Below are 19,735 nucleotides of genomic sequence, written 5' to 3'. Positions count from 1 at the left end.
AATAGCTTTGTGATTGGCTAAGAGATGTTCAGAATTAAATGAACCCATATCTGGAATGGGGAACCAGATCAGAATCCTATGGAGACAAAGTGTCAAGCTCTCACTTTTCTTTGGCTAAAAGGGGTTACACACATCGAATTCTCCCTAAATTAGTAATGCTCATCCCATTTAAACTAGCTGACTTCACTCTACATTGAAGAATCTGTTCTTTTTCAGAAGGTAGTAAAACTGAAGGAGATAAAATACCCCTTGCACTTCAGCCAAGCCACAGCTGAAACCACACAGGAACTGGGAAGATGAGCAAGGGTACTACTTCCATGCTGAACCTAATAATCAGTACCAGGGTGTAGGAGGCAGACCCTGAGGACACTCAACACCTACCAAAGCAAAGATCCAGAGGCTCCTAAGAACTCATCACTGAAGTAAATGTAAAATTCACCCACCATGACTCAGAGAATTTGGTGGGAGAGGAGGCAAAAAGACTGTAAGAGCTACAGGTTGAGACATCATACCTAGAAGCATTCCCTCACCACCGCCCCCTCCCCCCCACAGAATAAGTGACTGCAACTTCCACAATGCATAAACCACAAGCCTGTGGGGAATACCAGAAACCCTGCTGAGGAACATCTCCAACAGAATGGGGGCCAGGAATGAGGGAAAAGAGGGTACCAACACATGACATATCCATACAAAACATCTTGTTAATAATAATAATAATAGTCAACTTAAAAAAGAATATACTTGTAGGTGTAGACACTGCTCTGCAAGTGTGCATTACATAAAATTTAAAAGGAAGTGGTATATTATCAATAATGAATAGTATTAGAGAAAAGTTGAAATATATTTACTAAAAAAATAACAAACACAAGGCAATTATTTTCATGCTCATGGCACTTAAAAGACAATGAATGCATGATGGAAAAAGGATGAAAATTATATGGATTTGCATACCTGCAGCTGCCTTCTCTCTTGCCTTCAGTCTGAGAGCCTTTATTTCAAGACATGTTTTACCTATAAAAAGAAAAATAAAATAAGTATTTATCTTCTGCGTCAACTATCATTCTCTATAGTATAATGGTCAGGAAAAAAATATTCATTTGAAAAACCTGAGGAAGGAAAATTGATGTAAGCAGAACTGATAAGCTGCAAAGAAGAGAGACAAAGCTATGGTATGTCTCTAGAAGGGTATTGCCAGAAGACAGCAAAATGGAAAGTACTGCAAGGTGCAAGGACATTCTATAATGATTGCTGTCTAATGCTTTCAGGATAAATTTAGTAGATTTCCTCTCACTTCCAAAGCCATACCACACATGGAGATGAAAAATTCACCTCCATGTTAATACTGGCCTGCTCATGCAGGCCAGCTTATTAAGGTTGCACTATCAAAAGAACTACTTAAAGACATCATAGCTGCATCTCTAGAAAATTTCCACTACAAAAATCAAAATGGCTGATAAGAAAACATGTTATACAGATTTATAATGATTTACTCAAAAGAACAACCAACATGGGCAGCACCAATGAACTAAAATCATACCAAAGAGATGGCTGATCATAGTCACAAAATGCAAATTATTTTAGAATATATAGTATAATTATATATAGGTTTTCACAAAATCTTATGTAAAACATAAAAATGTAAAACAAAATCAGAATTTTTACATTCCCTGAGAAAATTATTTAAAATACTATACAATACATACATATGTTCCAATCAAATAGCAGGCATTAAAGTATTAATAGTATTTTATATACAACTCATTAGTTTTTTTATTTTAAAAGCAAACAATCCTGTCAAATGAAACCTAAAAATGATGGTGAATGAGTAGAGAATGATCTAGACCATGAATATATGAGTATCACTGTGCTGAATATTCTAGGGAAATACTTGAAATGTAGCTTCAAGTAACAAAAATATAGATAAGCAGAGAAGAAAATCTTGCTACTCTAAAAGCTAGACATATGGGCCCTAACTTTAAACATAACCCTAACCTTAGCCATCAGCCCAATTCTAACCCTGACCATAACACTTACAACTCTAGCTATAGAAATGACCCTAAGACCCTAACCTGAATCCTAACCCTAAGCATAAATACCTTAGCCCTAAAGATAACCATAAACCTAACAACCCTAACTCTAACCCTAGCATTAACAATCCTAATACTAACCTTAAATTTAACTATCCTAACCCTAACCCTATCAGGAAAGCTAGACACATAATTAATTAAAATTATAAGATATGATGTCATAAAGTGATGTTAGAAATATTTTAGACCACTCAAAGACATCTTTAAACCATATATTTTGATTCAAGTTACAAAGCAATGATAATTTAGGGATTTTTAGTAATAACACAACACATGAAATGCATGAACATAATATTACAAAGTTCAACATTAATAGCACCTTTCTCATATCCCCAAGATCAATCCCAACTTCTCTTTCCTTCAACACACAAGTTTTGTGAATTCACAGAACCCGTGTTTTATGTATCTGTTTCCTCAATGTTAGGTTTGGCTATTACCTCTTAATTCAGAGAAGCCTTGTACACTGGCAGGAAGCCCTCCAGAGAATAGACCTCTTAACATTCCATTGTAAAGGGAGAGGGTAAGCTCTTGAGACCCCATAGGCTTCAAAATGTGCAATTATTTCCTCGCCTCCTTGAGTTCACATGAGAGGTACACAATCATCAATTGTATGACTCTTACATAATTCATAATCCCAGGGTGCAGCTGCCTGAATTGCACATGGGAAACATTGGCCTCATAGGTGTCTGTGAGTCACCATGATTCTGGAAATAATTCAAATAAAGTAATTGGTTCACCAAGCTGAGTTTGGATGGAATCTTTCTTTTGTGTGCTACTGCCCTATATCTGATGGGACTAGATGTTCCTATATGTCTGGTAAGGGAAAGCAACATGACAGCTCAGCACTAAACAAGCAAAGGGTCCTAGATATAGTAGGGTTAGTACATATTAAATGAAGGGATAGAAAGTACATTCATGTGCTATAATGAGAAGACTAAATATATAGTGAACCTCTATAATTATGTAGGAAACATAACCTTGAAAACATTTATTCAAATAAATTGAGAGTCTTCAGTGTTTCTGTCGCAGTTATTAATTAGTATTGCTATATTATGTTACAAAGTATATAAAATTCCATAGAAGGTGCTGTTCAAAACCACATTCTCAGTGAATTACATGAAAGTAATTTAGGATAGATTATAGACATTATAAATGTTTCATATATGAAACTATAAAATATAACATGAAATATAGTATTACTTATACTTAATTTAAATAATTCTATAATACATTAATATACTATTAACCAATTACTATTTTTATATCCAAATGACAATAGATAGCACATTTAAGACATCTCATAAACACATGCACACACACACCTAGAAAATATGAATGTGTAGCCACTTTGTCACTGTGACAAAATACTTAAGTTAAACAACTTCAAGGACAGAGTTGTATATTAACTCACAGTTTCAGCAGTTTCAGTACACAACAACAAGAAGGCCATGATGCAACAGAGCAGCTCACAGCATAGTGCCCAGGAAACAGAGGAGTAAGCCTGCTGTATAGACTTTCTAAATTTCCCTCTTTATTCCATCCATGTTCCCAGCTTATGTGACAGTGTTGTCCACATTCAGGACAGGTCTTCCCTTCTTAGCTAATTCTCTGTGGAAATGTCTTCAGAGACATACTCAAATGTATGCATTACTCATCTACTAGAAGCTTCTCAGTCCAATCAAAGTGTCAATCAGGATTCATTATAGTGATATAGAAATGCATCAAATGAAACTACAACTTAAGTAGACAGGCCACAGCAAAATACTATGAACACTCGAGAATGTGAGACAATACTTCTGTAATCCCTCCTTTGTGAATCTAACAGAAAATGATCATCATACAACAAAGATGACAGGAAAATCTTGGCACAACTATTGGCAAGTTAATGTTCATATATTAGCTTCCATATTAAGATTAATGTATGTGAAATTATAATAGATAATGTACTAACATGCTTGAACTACAAGCCACATATAGTGCTATTGTCAAAATCACAGGGTTGAGCTTAGGGAGATGGCTCAGGATAAAGTGCTTGAAGCACTACCATGAGGACCTGAGTTCAGTTCCCTAGTACCCATGTAAAAAAATGCTTAGGGAAGTATGTTCTAGGAAGCCCATTGTTGGGAGGTTGGGACAGGAGGATTCTAAAGGACATGCTGGCAAGCTAGTCTAGACCAGAGCCTGTCTTGAAAATTAAGGTGCAGAATGACTGAGGACAACTGATATTGACCCCCGGCCTCCACATGTATAAATGTGCACAAGCAACTTCACATACATGTGTACTGCACACATGTGAACAAGCATACAAACATGTACATACATACCATATATATTATGTGTGTATATGTGTATATATGTATGCACATGTATATATGTATGTGTGTATACACACACACACACACACACACATTTTAAAAAGTCAGGGTTGGGCAAGAAGTGGAGAGAACATACATACAGTATGTTAAGTATACTCTGTAAGTACATATTGCTAACAATATGTCATTGCCTTGAATTAGACATTAAAATATGGAATGGAAAGGTAAACAAAGCTTCCCAGCTGATTTTGTTAGTGCTCATAATATGAATCAAATTCATAGTTTCTAAAGAAAAATAGAGGTGAGGCATCAATTAGTATTTGAAAAATTGTTACAACACAAAGTTTTTCCCAATATTAAGGATAGGAAACAGCCACTATTATACATGCATGTGTGCATGTAAATATAAAATAATTAGGGTTAGTCACTCTTGCAATTATCAATGGGTTAAAATCATTTTTGGTGGCATTTTGTTTGAATAATGAAATCTAACAGTATATTTTATATAATCTATAAAATAATTCAGAAAGTTTAAAATTAAGTGATGAGCAAATATATATACTAGGTAAATGAACATATAGTGCAAGGAATATGCTCTTGATATTTAGATCAATGAATAGTCAAGAAAAGCAGGAAAATTTCATAATATTGTACACTAAAAGCAACTATATAAAATTATTATAACTATTAATATTTATGTTCTAAATCAAACACAGGCCTTAAGCATGCTAAATAAGGTCTATCATTAAGATACATCCACATCCCTAAATCCCATCTCTTAGAATTTTCTATCATTTTTTCCTGGCATCACCAAAAAGACAAGTCTATAACTTATGGGTCTTTCCAGGAAATATTCCAGATCCAAGTATAGTATGATTACACAGATATTCAACTTTATTAATATTATATTTCACATGAGTCTTTGATAATATATATGAAATGACTCCAATTTAAAATTTCAGGACATATAAAAATAAATGATTATCAGCCTATTGTACTACATGTTACAGAGAACATTATGAAAAACTGAATAAAAGTCAGGCATGTTGGAGCACTGATGAGGCAGATATAAGAGATCATGGTAATTTGAGGCCATCTCAAAATTGAGACCATATAGTGAATTATGGGTCAGGTTGGGCTAGGGAGGGAACCTATTTTAAAAAAATAAATAATAAATAGAAATACAAATGCACCATCAGTTTTTTTAAATGTTCTTTTTATTTATTTATGTATTTAATTGAGAGCAACAGAGAGAGAAAGAGGGAGGGAGAGAGAGAGAATGGGCTCTCCAGGGCCTCCAGCCACTGCAAACAAACTCCAGACATGTGTGCCCCCTTATGCATCTGGCTAATGTGGGTCCTGGGGAATCTCAAACTGGGGTCCTTAGGGTTCACAGGCAAGCACTTAACCAGTAAGCCATCTCTCCAGCCCACCATCAGTATTGTAAAGCAAATAAATGTGGTTATGTTTGTCTAAGTCAGAAAAATTACATTTTGTTTTAAAAGTATGGTAATTATAAAACTTAGCTTAACTTTAGTAGAAATTGTTTGAAACGTTGTGTAAATATGAGTCATATGAAAATATATTAGGTTATCATGTCAACGATAATACAGCTGCAACAATCTATGACAGTCTGATGATTTGCTTAATTATTTCAATTAAGAGCACTGAATATTAAATTAGTTTTTTCTTTATAGTAAAAAGATAATTTTAAACCTAACTATGGTAGTTTCATGATGACTAGTGGAACACCAAAAAAAAAAGGATTTCTTGGGGATGTTGAAAAAAAGTATAATAAGCCAGGCATGGTGGCGCATGCCTTTAGTCCCAGTGCTTAAAAGGCAGAGGTAGGAGGACTGCTAAGAGTTTGAGGCCACTCTGAGAATACACAGTGAGTTCCAGGTCAACCTGAGCTATAATGAAGATCCTATCTGAAAAAACAACCAAAAAATGTATTATCCGGAGGGGCCCAGTGTCTGGGGCCTGACCACTTGGACAGGGAGAGTTGCAGGACTATTTCAGGTCTGTGACTCTGACCAAGTGAGGGGCCAGAATGCTTGGGCCTGTTCTCTCAGGGAGGGTGAGGTACAGGTGTGTTTGGGGCCTGTGTGCCCAGACCAGCATGCTCGGGCCTGTGTGTTTGGGGTGGATGAGGTAGTGGTGCATTTGGGGCCTGTGCATTCAGGTGTGTTTTGGGCCTGTGTGCTTGGACCAGGTGAGATGCCAGCACATTTGGGGTCTGAATGTGTTTGGGGCCTGTGGTTTAGACTGCTTGATATGCCAATGTGCTTGAGGCCTGTGAACTCAGGGTGGGTTATGTGAAGGTGTGATTGGGGGCCTATGCCCTAGGACTGGCTTGCTGGGTGCTGTGTTCTGAGGTAGGTGAGGTGCAGGGGTGTTTGGGGCCCATGTACACATAAAGTCTAGGCTTGATTAGGTCCTGTGAGCTCAGAGTAGGGGAAGATTGCTACTGTGCCTGGGGCCTGGCCTGAAGTGAGTTAGAAAGTGCTGACTAAAGGCATGTTTGGAACATGGGTGGTCCCAACAACTTCTCCAAGCTTGAAGACAATACAGTAGACTGGAATACCCAAACTGCCAAGCCTGTACCTACAGCCCTAGTGCCCAGATGCTCTAGGGGCTGATTGCACAACAAAGGCCAGCTATGGTGTGACCTGGGAAGTCATCACAAGTGTTTACCCTGTACTACCCTGCAGCAGCTGTTAACAGAATGCATCCATACTGCCTCAGTCAGAACATCCTGCCTGTTAGGCCTGGGGCAACAATCCTGTTCCCCACAGAAGCCCAGTATGGACACTCCAAAGTCATTAGGTATTAAATAAAAAGGTAGAACTGAGCACTGCCTGAACAGCAAGCAAGCCAAGCAGGCCAGGGTCACACCCAAACCTACCCAGAGGTGACACACACAAGTAGGACCATGCTTATATCCTAGATCACTTGGATAGACAACCTCCAGACACTTGCCCCTTAACCAAAACTGATTAACCCATTGGTTCCCACACACCCTACCACATGCTCCAGCAGACAACAAAGAGAAAGTACTGAAAGCACCAAGCAATAACTTATTACTTACCAAGGCTATTCAATCTAAAGTACCTCAGATTTCTCAATGGAAATCCTGCAATCCACAAGTGCCTGAAATGGAGCACGTCATAGTCTGAAAAACTATGGGAAATTATATCAGCTCATGGAGACTGAACAACATGCTACTAAATAATGAATGAGTCATATAAGAAATCACAAAGGAAACTGTAAAATTTCTAGAACTAAATGATAACAAAAACATACCATACCAAAATTTATGGAACATAAGGCAGTACTAAGAGGAAAACTGATAGCACTAACTGTCTTCCCAACAAAGACAAGAGATCACAAATTAATAACCTAACCATCCACCTAAAGTTGTTGTAAAAATAAGAACAATTCAACCATAAAAGTTCCAGACAGAAAGAAATAATTAGGTTCAAAGCAGAAATTAATGAATTGGAAACTAAGAAAATTGACAAAACAAAGAGCTGGCTCTTTGAAAAATTAAATAAAATTGATAAACACTTGGCCAATTTGATCAAATGAACAAAAGAGAAAACTCAACAAAATTAGAAATGAAAAGGGAATTTTCATACCAGACATCAATAAATTATCAGGACATATTTCTAAAACCTAAACTCCACAAAGTTGATAACCTGTAAGAAATGGGTAAATTTGTAGACACATGCCACCTACCAAAACTAAATTAAGAGTAGATAAATCTCCTAAACAAACCTATAACATCCATTTAGATTGAAAATATAATCAAAAACCTCCCCAGGGCTGAAGAGATGGCTCAGTGGTTAAGGTACTTGCCTGTGAAGTCTACAGACTCATATTCGACTCTCTAGTTCCCATGTAAGCCAAACTCACAGTGACACAAGTGTTCAAGGTCACACATATGCACAAGGGAGTGTTCACTTCTGGAGTTAATTGCAGTGGCTGGAGGCCATGGTGAACCAATTCTCTCTCTCTTTCTCCCATAAAAAGGCTGTCTGTTGGGATTGTCAAAATAAAATAAAATAAAATAAAAATCCCCCCCCCCCCAAAAGGAAAAGTTTAGGACCTGATGGATCCTCAGCTGAATTCTAACAAACCTTCATCAAATAAGTGAAACCACCTTTTCTCAAGCATTTTCACGTGATTGGAGAACAGGGAACCCTCCCTAACTCCTATAAAGCTAGCATCACCTTAATACCAAAACCAAATGGAGACACAACAACAAAAGAAAACTATAGACTTATATCTCTGATGAACTTAGATATAAAAATCCTGAACAAAATCCTCACAAACCAAATTCAAGAACACATCAAAAGCATTATCCACCTTGATCAAGCAGGCTTCATCCTAGAAATGAAGAAATGGTTCACCATACAGAAATCAATTTTCATAATATACCACATAAATAAAATAAACACAAGAACCACTTAATCATTTCAATAGATGCAAAGAAGGTCTTTGACAAAAATACAGTATCACCTCATGATCAAAACTCTGGATAGAATAGGCATAGAAGGTTTATATCTCAACATAATAAAAGAATATAGAAAACACCTAAAGCCAAAATCATATTTATGGGAAATTAAAGGAATTCCCATTAAGATTAGGAACAAAACGGGGTTCCCACTCTCACCACTGCTCTTAAACATAGTAGTAGAAGTCCTAGCCCAAGTAATAAGACAGAAGAAAGATATAAAAGGGCTACAAACTGGAAAGGAAAAAGTCAAACTAGCCCTATTTGCAGACAACATGATCTTATACATAAGTGACCTGAAACTCTACTATAAAACTTCTAAAGATGATAAATTCCTTCAACAAAGTGGCCCTATAGAAAATAATCACACAAAAAATCATGAACCTTCCTACCCAAAGAACAAATATATAAAGGAAGAAATCAGTGAGGCTATTCCATTTTCAATAGCCACAAATATTCAATAACTTGAAATTAAACTAACCAATGCAGTGAAAGACCTATATAATGAAAACAAAACCATTCAAAAAAGAAATCAAGGAAGATATGAGAAGATGAAAAGACTTCCCATGCTCCTGGATTGGTAGAATTAATATTGTGAAAACAGCAATTCCACCAAAAGCAATATGCAGATTGAATGTAACACCAACAAACATACCAGCATCATTCTTCACAGAGAGGTAAAAATATCTCCAAATCCGTATGGAAGGGAAAATGGCCTCAAATACATAACCATATCCTCAGAGAAAGAAACCCCTCTGGAAGTAACACCATAACTGATCTAAATGTATGCTACAAAGTCAAACTAACAAAAACAGGATTTTAAAAATATAAAAAAAAAAAAAAAAAAAAAACAGACATAGAGACCAGTGGAACAGATCTCAAAACCCAGTCCTTAGTTCAAGTTACTACAGCTATTACATATACTGGAGAAATGGCAAATGGTGCTAGACAATTTGGAAAACCACATATGGAAAAAATGAAACTAGACACACTCCTCTCATCATGCACAAAAATCAACTCCAAATGGAATAAAGACCTCAATATAAGATTTGAAACTCTCAACCTAATGGATAAAATAATAGGGGAAATGCTCTATTTTTAGAGTGTTGTATAGGAGTGGAGAAAGACTTCCTAAACATTACACCAGTAACCCAGGAAATTAAACAAACATTCATCCAGTGGGATCTCATGAAACTAAAAAGCATTTGCACAGATATCATAACAGATCATATACAGAACCAAAATAGTAACCATGGAATTGGAGAAAAACTTCACCAACTATAACATTGACAGAGATATAATATCTAGAATCTACAACGAACTCCAAAAACTAATTATAAAAAAAAGGACAAAGAATCTACTTAAAAGATGGGGCAGAGAACTGAATAGGCGATTCTCAAAGGAAGAAATACAAACGATTAATACCTAAGAAAATGTTCAATATCCTTAACCATCAGGGAAATGAAAATTAAAACAACCATGAGATTCCACCTTACTCCAGAAAGGATGGCAATCATTAAAAATCAATCAACAATAAGTGCTGGCAAGAAAGCAAGGAAACAGGAACCCTCATTCACTGCTGGAGGGAGTGCAAACTTGTATAACCACTATGGAAATCAAAATGGAGACTTCTTAAAAACATGGAAATTGAGCTACCAACTAACCCAGCCTTTCCTCTACTGGGCATCTACCCTAAAAGCTCCACTCTTCACTGCAGAGATACTTGCTCAACCATGTGTATAGCTTCTCAATTAACAAGAGCTAAAAACTGGAATTAAACTAGATGCTTATCATTTGGCAAATGGATAATGAAGGTGTGATACATATACACAATGGAACTGTACTGAGATCTAAGGAAAAATGATATAATGAAATTTGGAAAATGGATGCACTTGAAACAGATCATGCTAAGCGAACTCACACAAACATGGAAAAACAAACATCACATGTATTCCCTTATCTGTGGTTCCTAAACTTAAACAGTTTGACTTGCAAGCCTAACTGACAGACAACTTGAGGGATAGACAAGAGGGATGGAAGGGTTTAGGGGGTGAGAAAGTAGGGAGGGGAGAGATATACACATAATCAAATCCAAAATGAATTGGTGCCATAAAAACCTTCCTCTAGTATGGTGAAGTAAAAGATATAACCCACATAGAAGCATAGAGGGATCGTCTAATAAGAAGGACCCTAGAAAGGGTGGGATGAAGCCTAACACTAAAACATTTGGCTCTAGCGTGCAAGTCATATTATCAGAAATTTGTTGCAATCTATGTTGCGCTATTGATTGGAAAGACTTACGAGGTCCCACAACAAGACAGGCTTCTGTGAAAGCACTTTATTACCTACCTGAGGTAAAAGGTAAGACCCTATTGTTGAAGACAGCATATACCACCAATGCAGAACACTGAAAGATCAGCTAAATCTGAAAGGAAGCCAGTTCCCAGATGGTCCATATAGCACTGAAAAGCACTACATTCGCTTCTAGGGGAAAATGGCTAGCAATGTCATAAGCAAGCAGGGACACTGCTATATGAAAACTACCAACCTGACAAGATGTACACACCTGCATGGTAGTGGCATACTCATTGCCTAGGTATTGGCTTTGATTGGCTATGAGATCTGCTCAGTGGAAAGGAACCCATAATGGGAATTAGGAACCAAGTCAGAACCCTATGGAGAACAATATAATTGACTTCAATGAGAAGCTTCCACTAGTATTCATCCAAAATTGCTGTTTAACTCATCAAAGTCTCTCTAAAGTAACCTTTAACCTATGCTGATCTCACTTTCTGTTAGAGATTTTTTTTTTTTCTTATTCAGAAAGCAGCAAGAACTGAGCACAACCATAATCTACCAACAAGGCAAGAATATACAGCTGACTCCCTCACAGGAAGTGAACACCCTCACATGGCAGCCAGGGTCTAGGTGAAAACACAGAGGAACTAGTGATAATGAGCAAAGGCGCTCTTTCCACAATAAGCCTGATAACCTGGGCCAGGGAAATGCAGACAGACACTGAGGATACTCAAAAAGCAGAAATCCAGACACTGCTGAGAACTCAAAACTAAAGTAGAATTAAAGCACACCCATCAAAGCTCACGCAAGTTGGAAGAAGAAGGGGTGGAAAGAATATAAGAGCCACAGAATAGGAAGGAATATCCAGAAACCTAGCCCTCCCCACAATGACTGACAGATGATCTCACAACTCATAACCTACAACTACATGATGAATACTAGCAATCCCACTAAAGAGGACCCTCAGTGGAGTGGGGGCAAAGGAGAAGGAGATTGTGGTACTAACATATGATGTGTCCTACAAACTTTGTGCTTACTAAATAAAAGAAAAAACAAATGAAAGTAGATACACTACTCCTTACAACATGTACCAAACATCAACTCCAAATGGATTAACAACCTCAATATGAGACCTGAAACTCTCAAATATTAGATGAAAATAATGGGGGGAACTCTCCACAATATAGGAGTGGGGGAATATTTCCTAAACAATACACTAATAACCCAAGAAATTAAACAATCACTCAACCAATGAGATCTCATGCAGCTAAAAATCTTTTGTACAAACTTACATAAACAGAGTCAACAGACTACCCATAGAATGGGAAAAAGAAACAATATCTATAATCTACAAAGAAGCAAAAAAAAAATAAACTAAGCAATAAAAAAACAAACAAACCACTCAAGAAAATGGGAATTCTCAAAGAAAGAAATACAAATGGTTAATACCTAAGAAAATGTTCCATATCCTTAGCCAGCAGGGAAATGTAAATTAAAACAAGTATGGGATTTCATTGAGATTCCATCTTACTCCAATCAGGATGGAAATAATTCAAAAAATCAAATGACAATAAATATTGGCAAGGATGTGGGGAAGCAGGAATCCTTACTCACTGCTGGTGGCAATGCAAATTTGTACAACCACTGCTGAAAACAATATGGAGACTCCTAAGAAATATAAAAATAGAGCTACCATCTGACCCTGTATTCCTCTACTGGGCATCTACTCTAAAGCCTCCCTTCTTTACTGCAGAGATATTTGCTCAGCTATGTTTACAGATGCTCAATTCACAATAGCTAAGAACTAGAATCAACCTAGGTACCCATCACTGGATGAATGGATAAAGAAGATGTGGTACATTTACCCAGTGAAATTCTATTCAGCAGTAAAGAACAATTATTAAATAAAATTTGTAGGAAATTGGACAGACTTGGATCAGATCATACTCAGCTAACTCACATAAGCAAATTCCACACATTCTCCCTCATCTGTGGTTCCTCACCTGAGTTACAGTCATACCTTACAGGCAACTCAAGAGACAGATGATAGGGCCCAGGTGAAACCACAGAGGAATTGTCAAGATGAGCAAGAGTGCTGCTTCCATGGTAAGCCTGACAACCTGTGCCGGGGTGATGGGACATACAATGAGGACGCTCAAACATACTAAAGCAGAGTTTCAGAGCCTGCTTAGAGCTCAATACTGAAGTAGACTTAAAACACACCCACCACAGCTCAGGGAATTTTTTGGAAGAGAATGTAGAAAGATTTTAAGAGCCATAGAGTGAAACAGAATGTCCAGAGGGACTGCCCCCACCTTACAATAATTGACTGATGCTCTCCTAGCTCATAAACCACAACTCCATGGTGAATACCAGCAATCCCAGTTAAGAGGGCCTACAGTGGAATGGGGCAGGGAAGAGGGAAATTATGGTACCAATATATATGTCCATACAAATTTTCACTTAATAAAAAATATATTATGCTCAACAAATTCCCCTGAATGTGAATATAAATGAACCCACACTGTATCCCTGTATTATCAGGGGCACTGACAAACATCTTTACAAGGTTTGTACATTTTTTGTCTTCCATTGTTCATCAAAACCTTGTACCTAAAAATTTAATATGTGCCAAGAACTACTGATAAACACTGAGATCTGATCAATTTCTCTGGCTTAAACACAGACATTTGTGTTTTGCTAGATCAACTGAGTGTTCACTTTACTGTTATTTAGTTGGTGGGTTTATAAACAGAGTAGGAAGTTTAAGTATGATCCCAAAGAGATCAGAGCTAATTTGAATTAATCATGGCTATTTATATCAGCATTATTAATACCATTTTAATGTCATTTATGTATAAAATTTCTACACTGACTAGACAAACACATTTTAAAAGACAACTTGTCACCAATGTCATTTCCAAAAGACTTTTGCATTTTCAAAAATCTTATGCATTTGCAGAAATAATTTGTATCATATAATTCTTCTATTTCACTGAATCATGTGATATGTGGATTTCTCTTACTTCATGCCTCTTTCTATTAAACAGAATGGAGGTGTGGGGCTAAGTCATGCTTAATATGATTACCTTTCTATTCCTGCTTATAAATTAGTGCAGACTGGTCATTCTGCTCCAGTTTTATATGAAAAAAAGCCAAATCACTCAAAGGAAACCAGCCACTCAGCCCTCTTGACCCTTGAAATGAACTAATAGTAGTCTTACAATTGATACATACACTTTCAGTTATTTTTTGCACATATTTGCACATGAGTTTTATGCCAATATTACATGATTACCTATCTTTATCTAAACTACATCTTTAGGGAAAATGTCTCTAATGAATAACCTGATCCATCTTGTTAATTGAAAAGTATGCTTAGTTTTTGCAGAAATTAAATTACTTTCACCTAAACTTTAGTGCACAAATGTTTAAAAATAGAAAAGCATTTAAAAATACTAATTTTAATAAAAGGAATAAATACCTACAAAAACAAAATTATTTAAACATTCAGGAAATAATATGGTTCACCCACAATTCATGATTTTAATAAAATCCATTGTACCATGGGATCATTTATGTTTGGAATTACTAGTCATGAGTTTATTTCATAATCCTGAAGAATATTGTGCTAATTTGATTATAGTTATAACTACAATTATTTTCTTACAACATACACTGCCTTGGAGTGTGACTTTCCAGTGTTACTGCCTCTGAAATCCAGGTTGGAATGAGTTCTTCAGTAAAACCATAGTGAGAGGCAGTGACCCCAAGAGTCTAGGGCCTGAGGAGAGGACAATGCAGTTCTCATGGTTCTAGGTTATCTACTCTACAGCAGCAGCAGACTGGTATGAATAAGGCCACTCCTTATGTTTTGCCTCTTCCATTTGTGCCTGCCTGCCCCAACACTCCTGAATTCTCAGCCTCCTAAATTATGAACAAGAGTAAGTTCATTTCTTTTATAAATTGTCCAGTTTCAAGTCTGTTCTAATAATGGGAAAATTACTATTGCAGGTAAGTTCAATTTCCAAGCCCTAGATTCTGTACTAGTCTGGGACTTGCTTTGGGCAATAAGATGCTCCAAACATGGTAGTATGCTCATCATTGCACTGGCTTTATGAGGCCTCTGGTGCTTCTATCCCTTGCTAAACCTGCTGAGTCAAAGCCTCATTGCCCAACAAGCTATAATAGACAACGAAGCCTGGGGATGAGGCACCTAGCTTTCTCAGGTTGGCCCTTAGACATAGTTGAATATTAAATACAATGAGCAAGATCAATAATGGGGCTCAGTTTACCAGAGGCTTCAGAGGCATGAATGAATCACTGAGTACACCTGGGACCAGTGGAACTACCTAGAAGCCTTGTACACAAAAGAAAGTTACAATGCATTTTGTGTATGTATTTTCATGCTTAACTCATAATATAAGTACAGCAATGGATATAAATTGCAAAGACTGTTGATCCTAATTAAACTTATCAAAGATTAAAACTTATGCCCTGGTAGGGAAACTTTTCCTGTGAAGACCAGATGACATAACTGTTTGGTAATGTGGATCACATGCAAGCTGTTAGAGGTTCATCTTTGTTGTTTTGATTACTAGTATAAAAACCAGTCTTAGAAATCCCCCACATACTCATGCATTTGAATATTTGCTCCCTGGGTGGAGACCCTGTTTGGGGAGGTTGTGGAACATTAAACAGCTGCAACTTTGCTGGAGGAATTCAGTCTCAAGGGGAGAAGACTTGAGGTTTATAGTCCAAGGCCACTTTTTGTACCCATACTACACAGGCAAGAAGCAAGGAATCCTGTGGCATGCTGATGCCATAGAGCTGCTTGCCACAATGCCTTCTTCAACATGTGGGCTGTATTCCATAAAGCCATGAGACAAAGCAAATCTTTTCTTCCTTAACTTGCTTCCTGCCACATATTTGGTTGCAGCAAAAAGTAACAGATACATTTACCTTTGAGGATTCAAAAGGCTACTGCACAGATTTGGGTCTTGAGCTATAATTTGCCAACCTATCATGCAAAGACATTATATAACTAAAATGATAAATTTTTTTAAAAATATATTTACTTGTTGAGAGAGGGAGGGAGGGAGAGACAGACAGAGAGAGAAAGTGAGAGAGAGAGAGAGACCACTGCATGCACCACAATGTGGATCTGGCTTATGTGAGTTCTGGGGGGTCAAGCCTGAGTCCTTAGGCTTCACAGACAAACACCTTAACTGCTAAGCCATTTCTCCAGCACATGATACAAATGTAAAGAAATGCTATAAGATCTAATAATTATTTTAAAGATCAAAATCTTCATATTTAATTTTATGTCTTTCTTCAATGGTCAGTGGAGGATAATGAGTGGTCTGAAGGAGTAAATATTGACACAAAAGCTATTTAGAAGGCACTAACAGAGTAGAGTTAAAGAGACGAAAGCAAATGACACACATGAGTCAGGAAAAGCCAACTCAAACACCTTCATTCTGCTTGCCTACTTTCCTGGGTTGTTCGACAGTAATTATGTTTTTTATTTAGTTAGTTATTTAAAATAACTAAAGAGCTTTAGAGATGGTTCAGCAGTGAAAGCATTTGCTTTCCCAGCTTAGTGACCAAGATTTGACTCCCCTGTTCCCACATAAAGCCATATGAACAAAGTGATGCATGCATCTATAGTTCATTTGCAGTGACTAGAAGCCTTAGCACACCCATTCCTTTTTTTCTCTCTCTCTCTCACTCTTTCTCTTTCTCTCTCTCTCTCTTCTTGGAAATAAATAAAAATATTTTTTGAATGACTAAACTTCAGGCAATGGGTGTTCCTTAATACAACATGATCCTTTCTCTTAACTCACTTTCCTATCCCAATAATGTTTTTGTGAAGCCAAATCCTACAAAAACAACTCTTTGCAACTGCTATTTTCAATAAGTAATTTCCATTTGTGCATCATCTTTTCTATTTTCATTGGAAATTTTAATATGTAAGCATATTATAAATTGTTCATGTTCCCATCAGGCTCCTCTCCTTCCCTCCGCCCCTCAATCCAAAGTTAACTTACCTATCTTCCTTTTCTTGTGTTTAATAGGAGCAGTGGAATCCATCTCATTTTCAGGCATGTTTTTTGAGAATATTTTCAAACCTAATTAAAATGAAAAAAATAAAATATGTATTAAAATTAGTTTGCATGTCACTAATAATTGTCAATTCAAGAACTGATATGTACTGTCAGAATTAATGTCTAAAGTTGATAGCGTCAGAATGAATTTCTAATGTTTTAAAATATACAACATAGGTACAAAGATTAATACTAAGTTGTATTAAACATGTTAAGAAATACAATAATGGGAGGACTTCCAGTTAAGATGGCGGCATAGGTACAGCGCCAAAGCAGCCTGGGGGGGAAAAGACCAAAAAAACTCAGCAAAACACACACTTTTACTAAAAAGTGAGGTGTGTAGGAAACTGAAGCAGCAGCAGAGAAGTAGAAGAGATCCAGAGCATCCACAGCCCGCACAGGCTGGCAAAAGCGGCCCCGGCAGCTCCAACAGAAAGCCGCCAGGCTCAGCTTGAGCCGCAGGAAAAGCCAGGTGCTAGAGCTTTCCCTCACATCGGCGCTCTCCGCAACTCAGGAAATGTGAAGGGAGAGCGGCAATGAGCAACAGAGGAGCAGACCATGAGGTAGAAGAACAAGGGGAACAGCAAGAGAACCAGAGCAGCTGTGGTTCCCTCCCCTCCCCCACCACCTAAGCCCAGCTCCAGCAAACAGAGCAGTGTCCCGGGACCTGGCCATGCCAACTTGAGCCTACAGGGGGACCCAAGCAGGAGCAGAGTTCAGCACAACATCAGTGGCTCTGGCAGCGGTAACAGTGGCCCCACCAGCAGCAGACCCAGGAGCAGCAGCAGCGGCAGATCCACAGCAGCAACTTCAGTGGCCACAGCGGCAGTGAACCCAGCAGCAGCAGCTTCAGCAGCAGTGGAGGCTCCAGCAGTGGCAGCTACAGCAGCAACAGCAGAGGCAGCAGCAGTGGTGAGCCCAGCAACAGCTTCAGCAGCAGCAGTTCCAGAGCAGGGGTGCTGATCTGCAGGGCCACACTTGCCAGGCTCAGTTTGCCCACCAGGAAAAGCCAGAGCACAGCTCCAGAACTCAGAACAGCACCCTGATGACCCAGGCAGCAACTTGACTGAGACCAAACTCATCCAAGGTAACTGGGTTTGCACCAGGGAAGAGTCTCACTTGGTCACAAGCTGACTTGGATCCCTCAACAGACCAGAAATCTTAACCTCTTTGTTGATAGAGGATCTGGTCATTATAATAACTACTCTTGCATACATACTTGGGGCTGTGTTTTGATTGAATGTGTACAGTGTTTAGTTAAATTTTAGAATCTACCTGTATTTTATTCCACTCAGCCTGCTTGAATACTCCCATAGCAGGGAAACGCAACCCCTATGAACACCTTTGTAGATACTCTGAGAGTCTTAAAAGCCACACCTAACACCTTAATCTCCTACCCTGAAAATATATAACATCAAATCAATTGATACAGCTAAGAATACCCAGCTAGCTAGAAAATCCAAGCTTTAACTTAATCCAAGATGCAAAAATATATACATTATAACACAAGAAACACTAAAAAGCAAGATGATATAAATCCACCTAAAAGTATTAATGCATCAGAAATGTCCTCCAGTGAGAATGAGTTAAAGGAAATGACTGAGAAAGAGTTCAAAAGAATGATTGTAAATATGTTCAAAGAGGTCAAAGAACAAATCAAAAGAATCAAAGAAGAAATCAAAGAGGAAATCAAAGAGGAAATCAAAGGAATCAAAGAAGATGCAGGACACCAATTTCATGAAATAAAGAAGGCAATACAAGACATAAATAAGGAAATAGAAATAATAAAGAAAAACCAGTCAGAATTACTAGCAATGAAGAAAACAGTTAATGAAATAAAAAACTGTAGAAAATCTCACCAGTAGGATGGATGAGGGAGAGGACAAATATCTAAGGTAGAAGACCAGGTAACAGATCTAATACAGTCCAACAAAGAGAAAGACAAACTTATAGAAAAGTATGAATGGAAATTTCAAGATATTTGGAACACTATGAAAAGATCAAATATAAGAATTCAGGGCATAGTAGAAGGAGAGGATTCCACTCCAAAGGCATAGTAGGTGTCTTCAACAAAACCACAGAAGAAAATTTTCCCAAAATTGGGAAAGAGGTGCCAATGCAGATACACGAAGCCTTAAGAACCCCAGCCAGACAAAACCTGGAAAGAACCTCTCCTCGCCATATTATAATCAAACTTCCAAACACACACACCAAAGAAAAAATGTTGAAAGCAGTTAGAAGGAAAAATCAAGTTACCTACAAAGGCAAGCCTATCAAGATTACAGCAGATTATTCAACACGTACTTTAAAAGCCAGAAGGGCTTACAGTGATATATTCCAAGATCTGAAAGATAACAACTGTCAATCAAGGTTACTTTATCCTGCAAAGCTATCCATTCAAATAGAGGG

The 19,735-nt window shown here is 37.5% G+C and overlaps 1 protein-coding gene across 1 annotated transcript in view; it reads right to left on the bottom strand.

The window, feature by feature from the left end:
• Ccdc178 (coiled-coil domain containing 178) overlaps positions 1 to 19,735 on the bottom strand; it is a 612,453-nt gene that overhangs the window by 566,247 nt on the left and 26,471 nt on the right. The window contains exon 2 of the mRNA XM_045134754.1: positions 952 to 1,011. Coding sequence (XP_044990689.1) covers positions 952 to 1,011 — 60 coding nt within the window. The remainder of the gene's footprint in view (positions 1 to 951; positions 1,012 to 19,735) is intronic.

The sequence above is a fragment of the Jaculus jaculus genome, chromosome 15 (genome assembly GCF_020740685.1).
Source record: "Jaculus jaculus isolate mJacJac1 chromosome 15, mJacJac1.mat.Y.cur, whole genome shotgun sequence".
Lineage (NCBI taxonomy): Eukaryota > Metazoa > Chordata > Mammalia > Rodentia > Dipodidae > Jaculus > Jaculus jaculus.
This window is presented reverse-complemented; position numbering and strand designations above follow the sequence as displayed.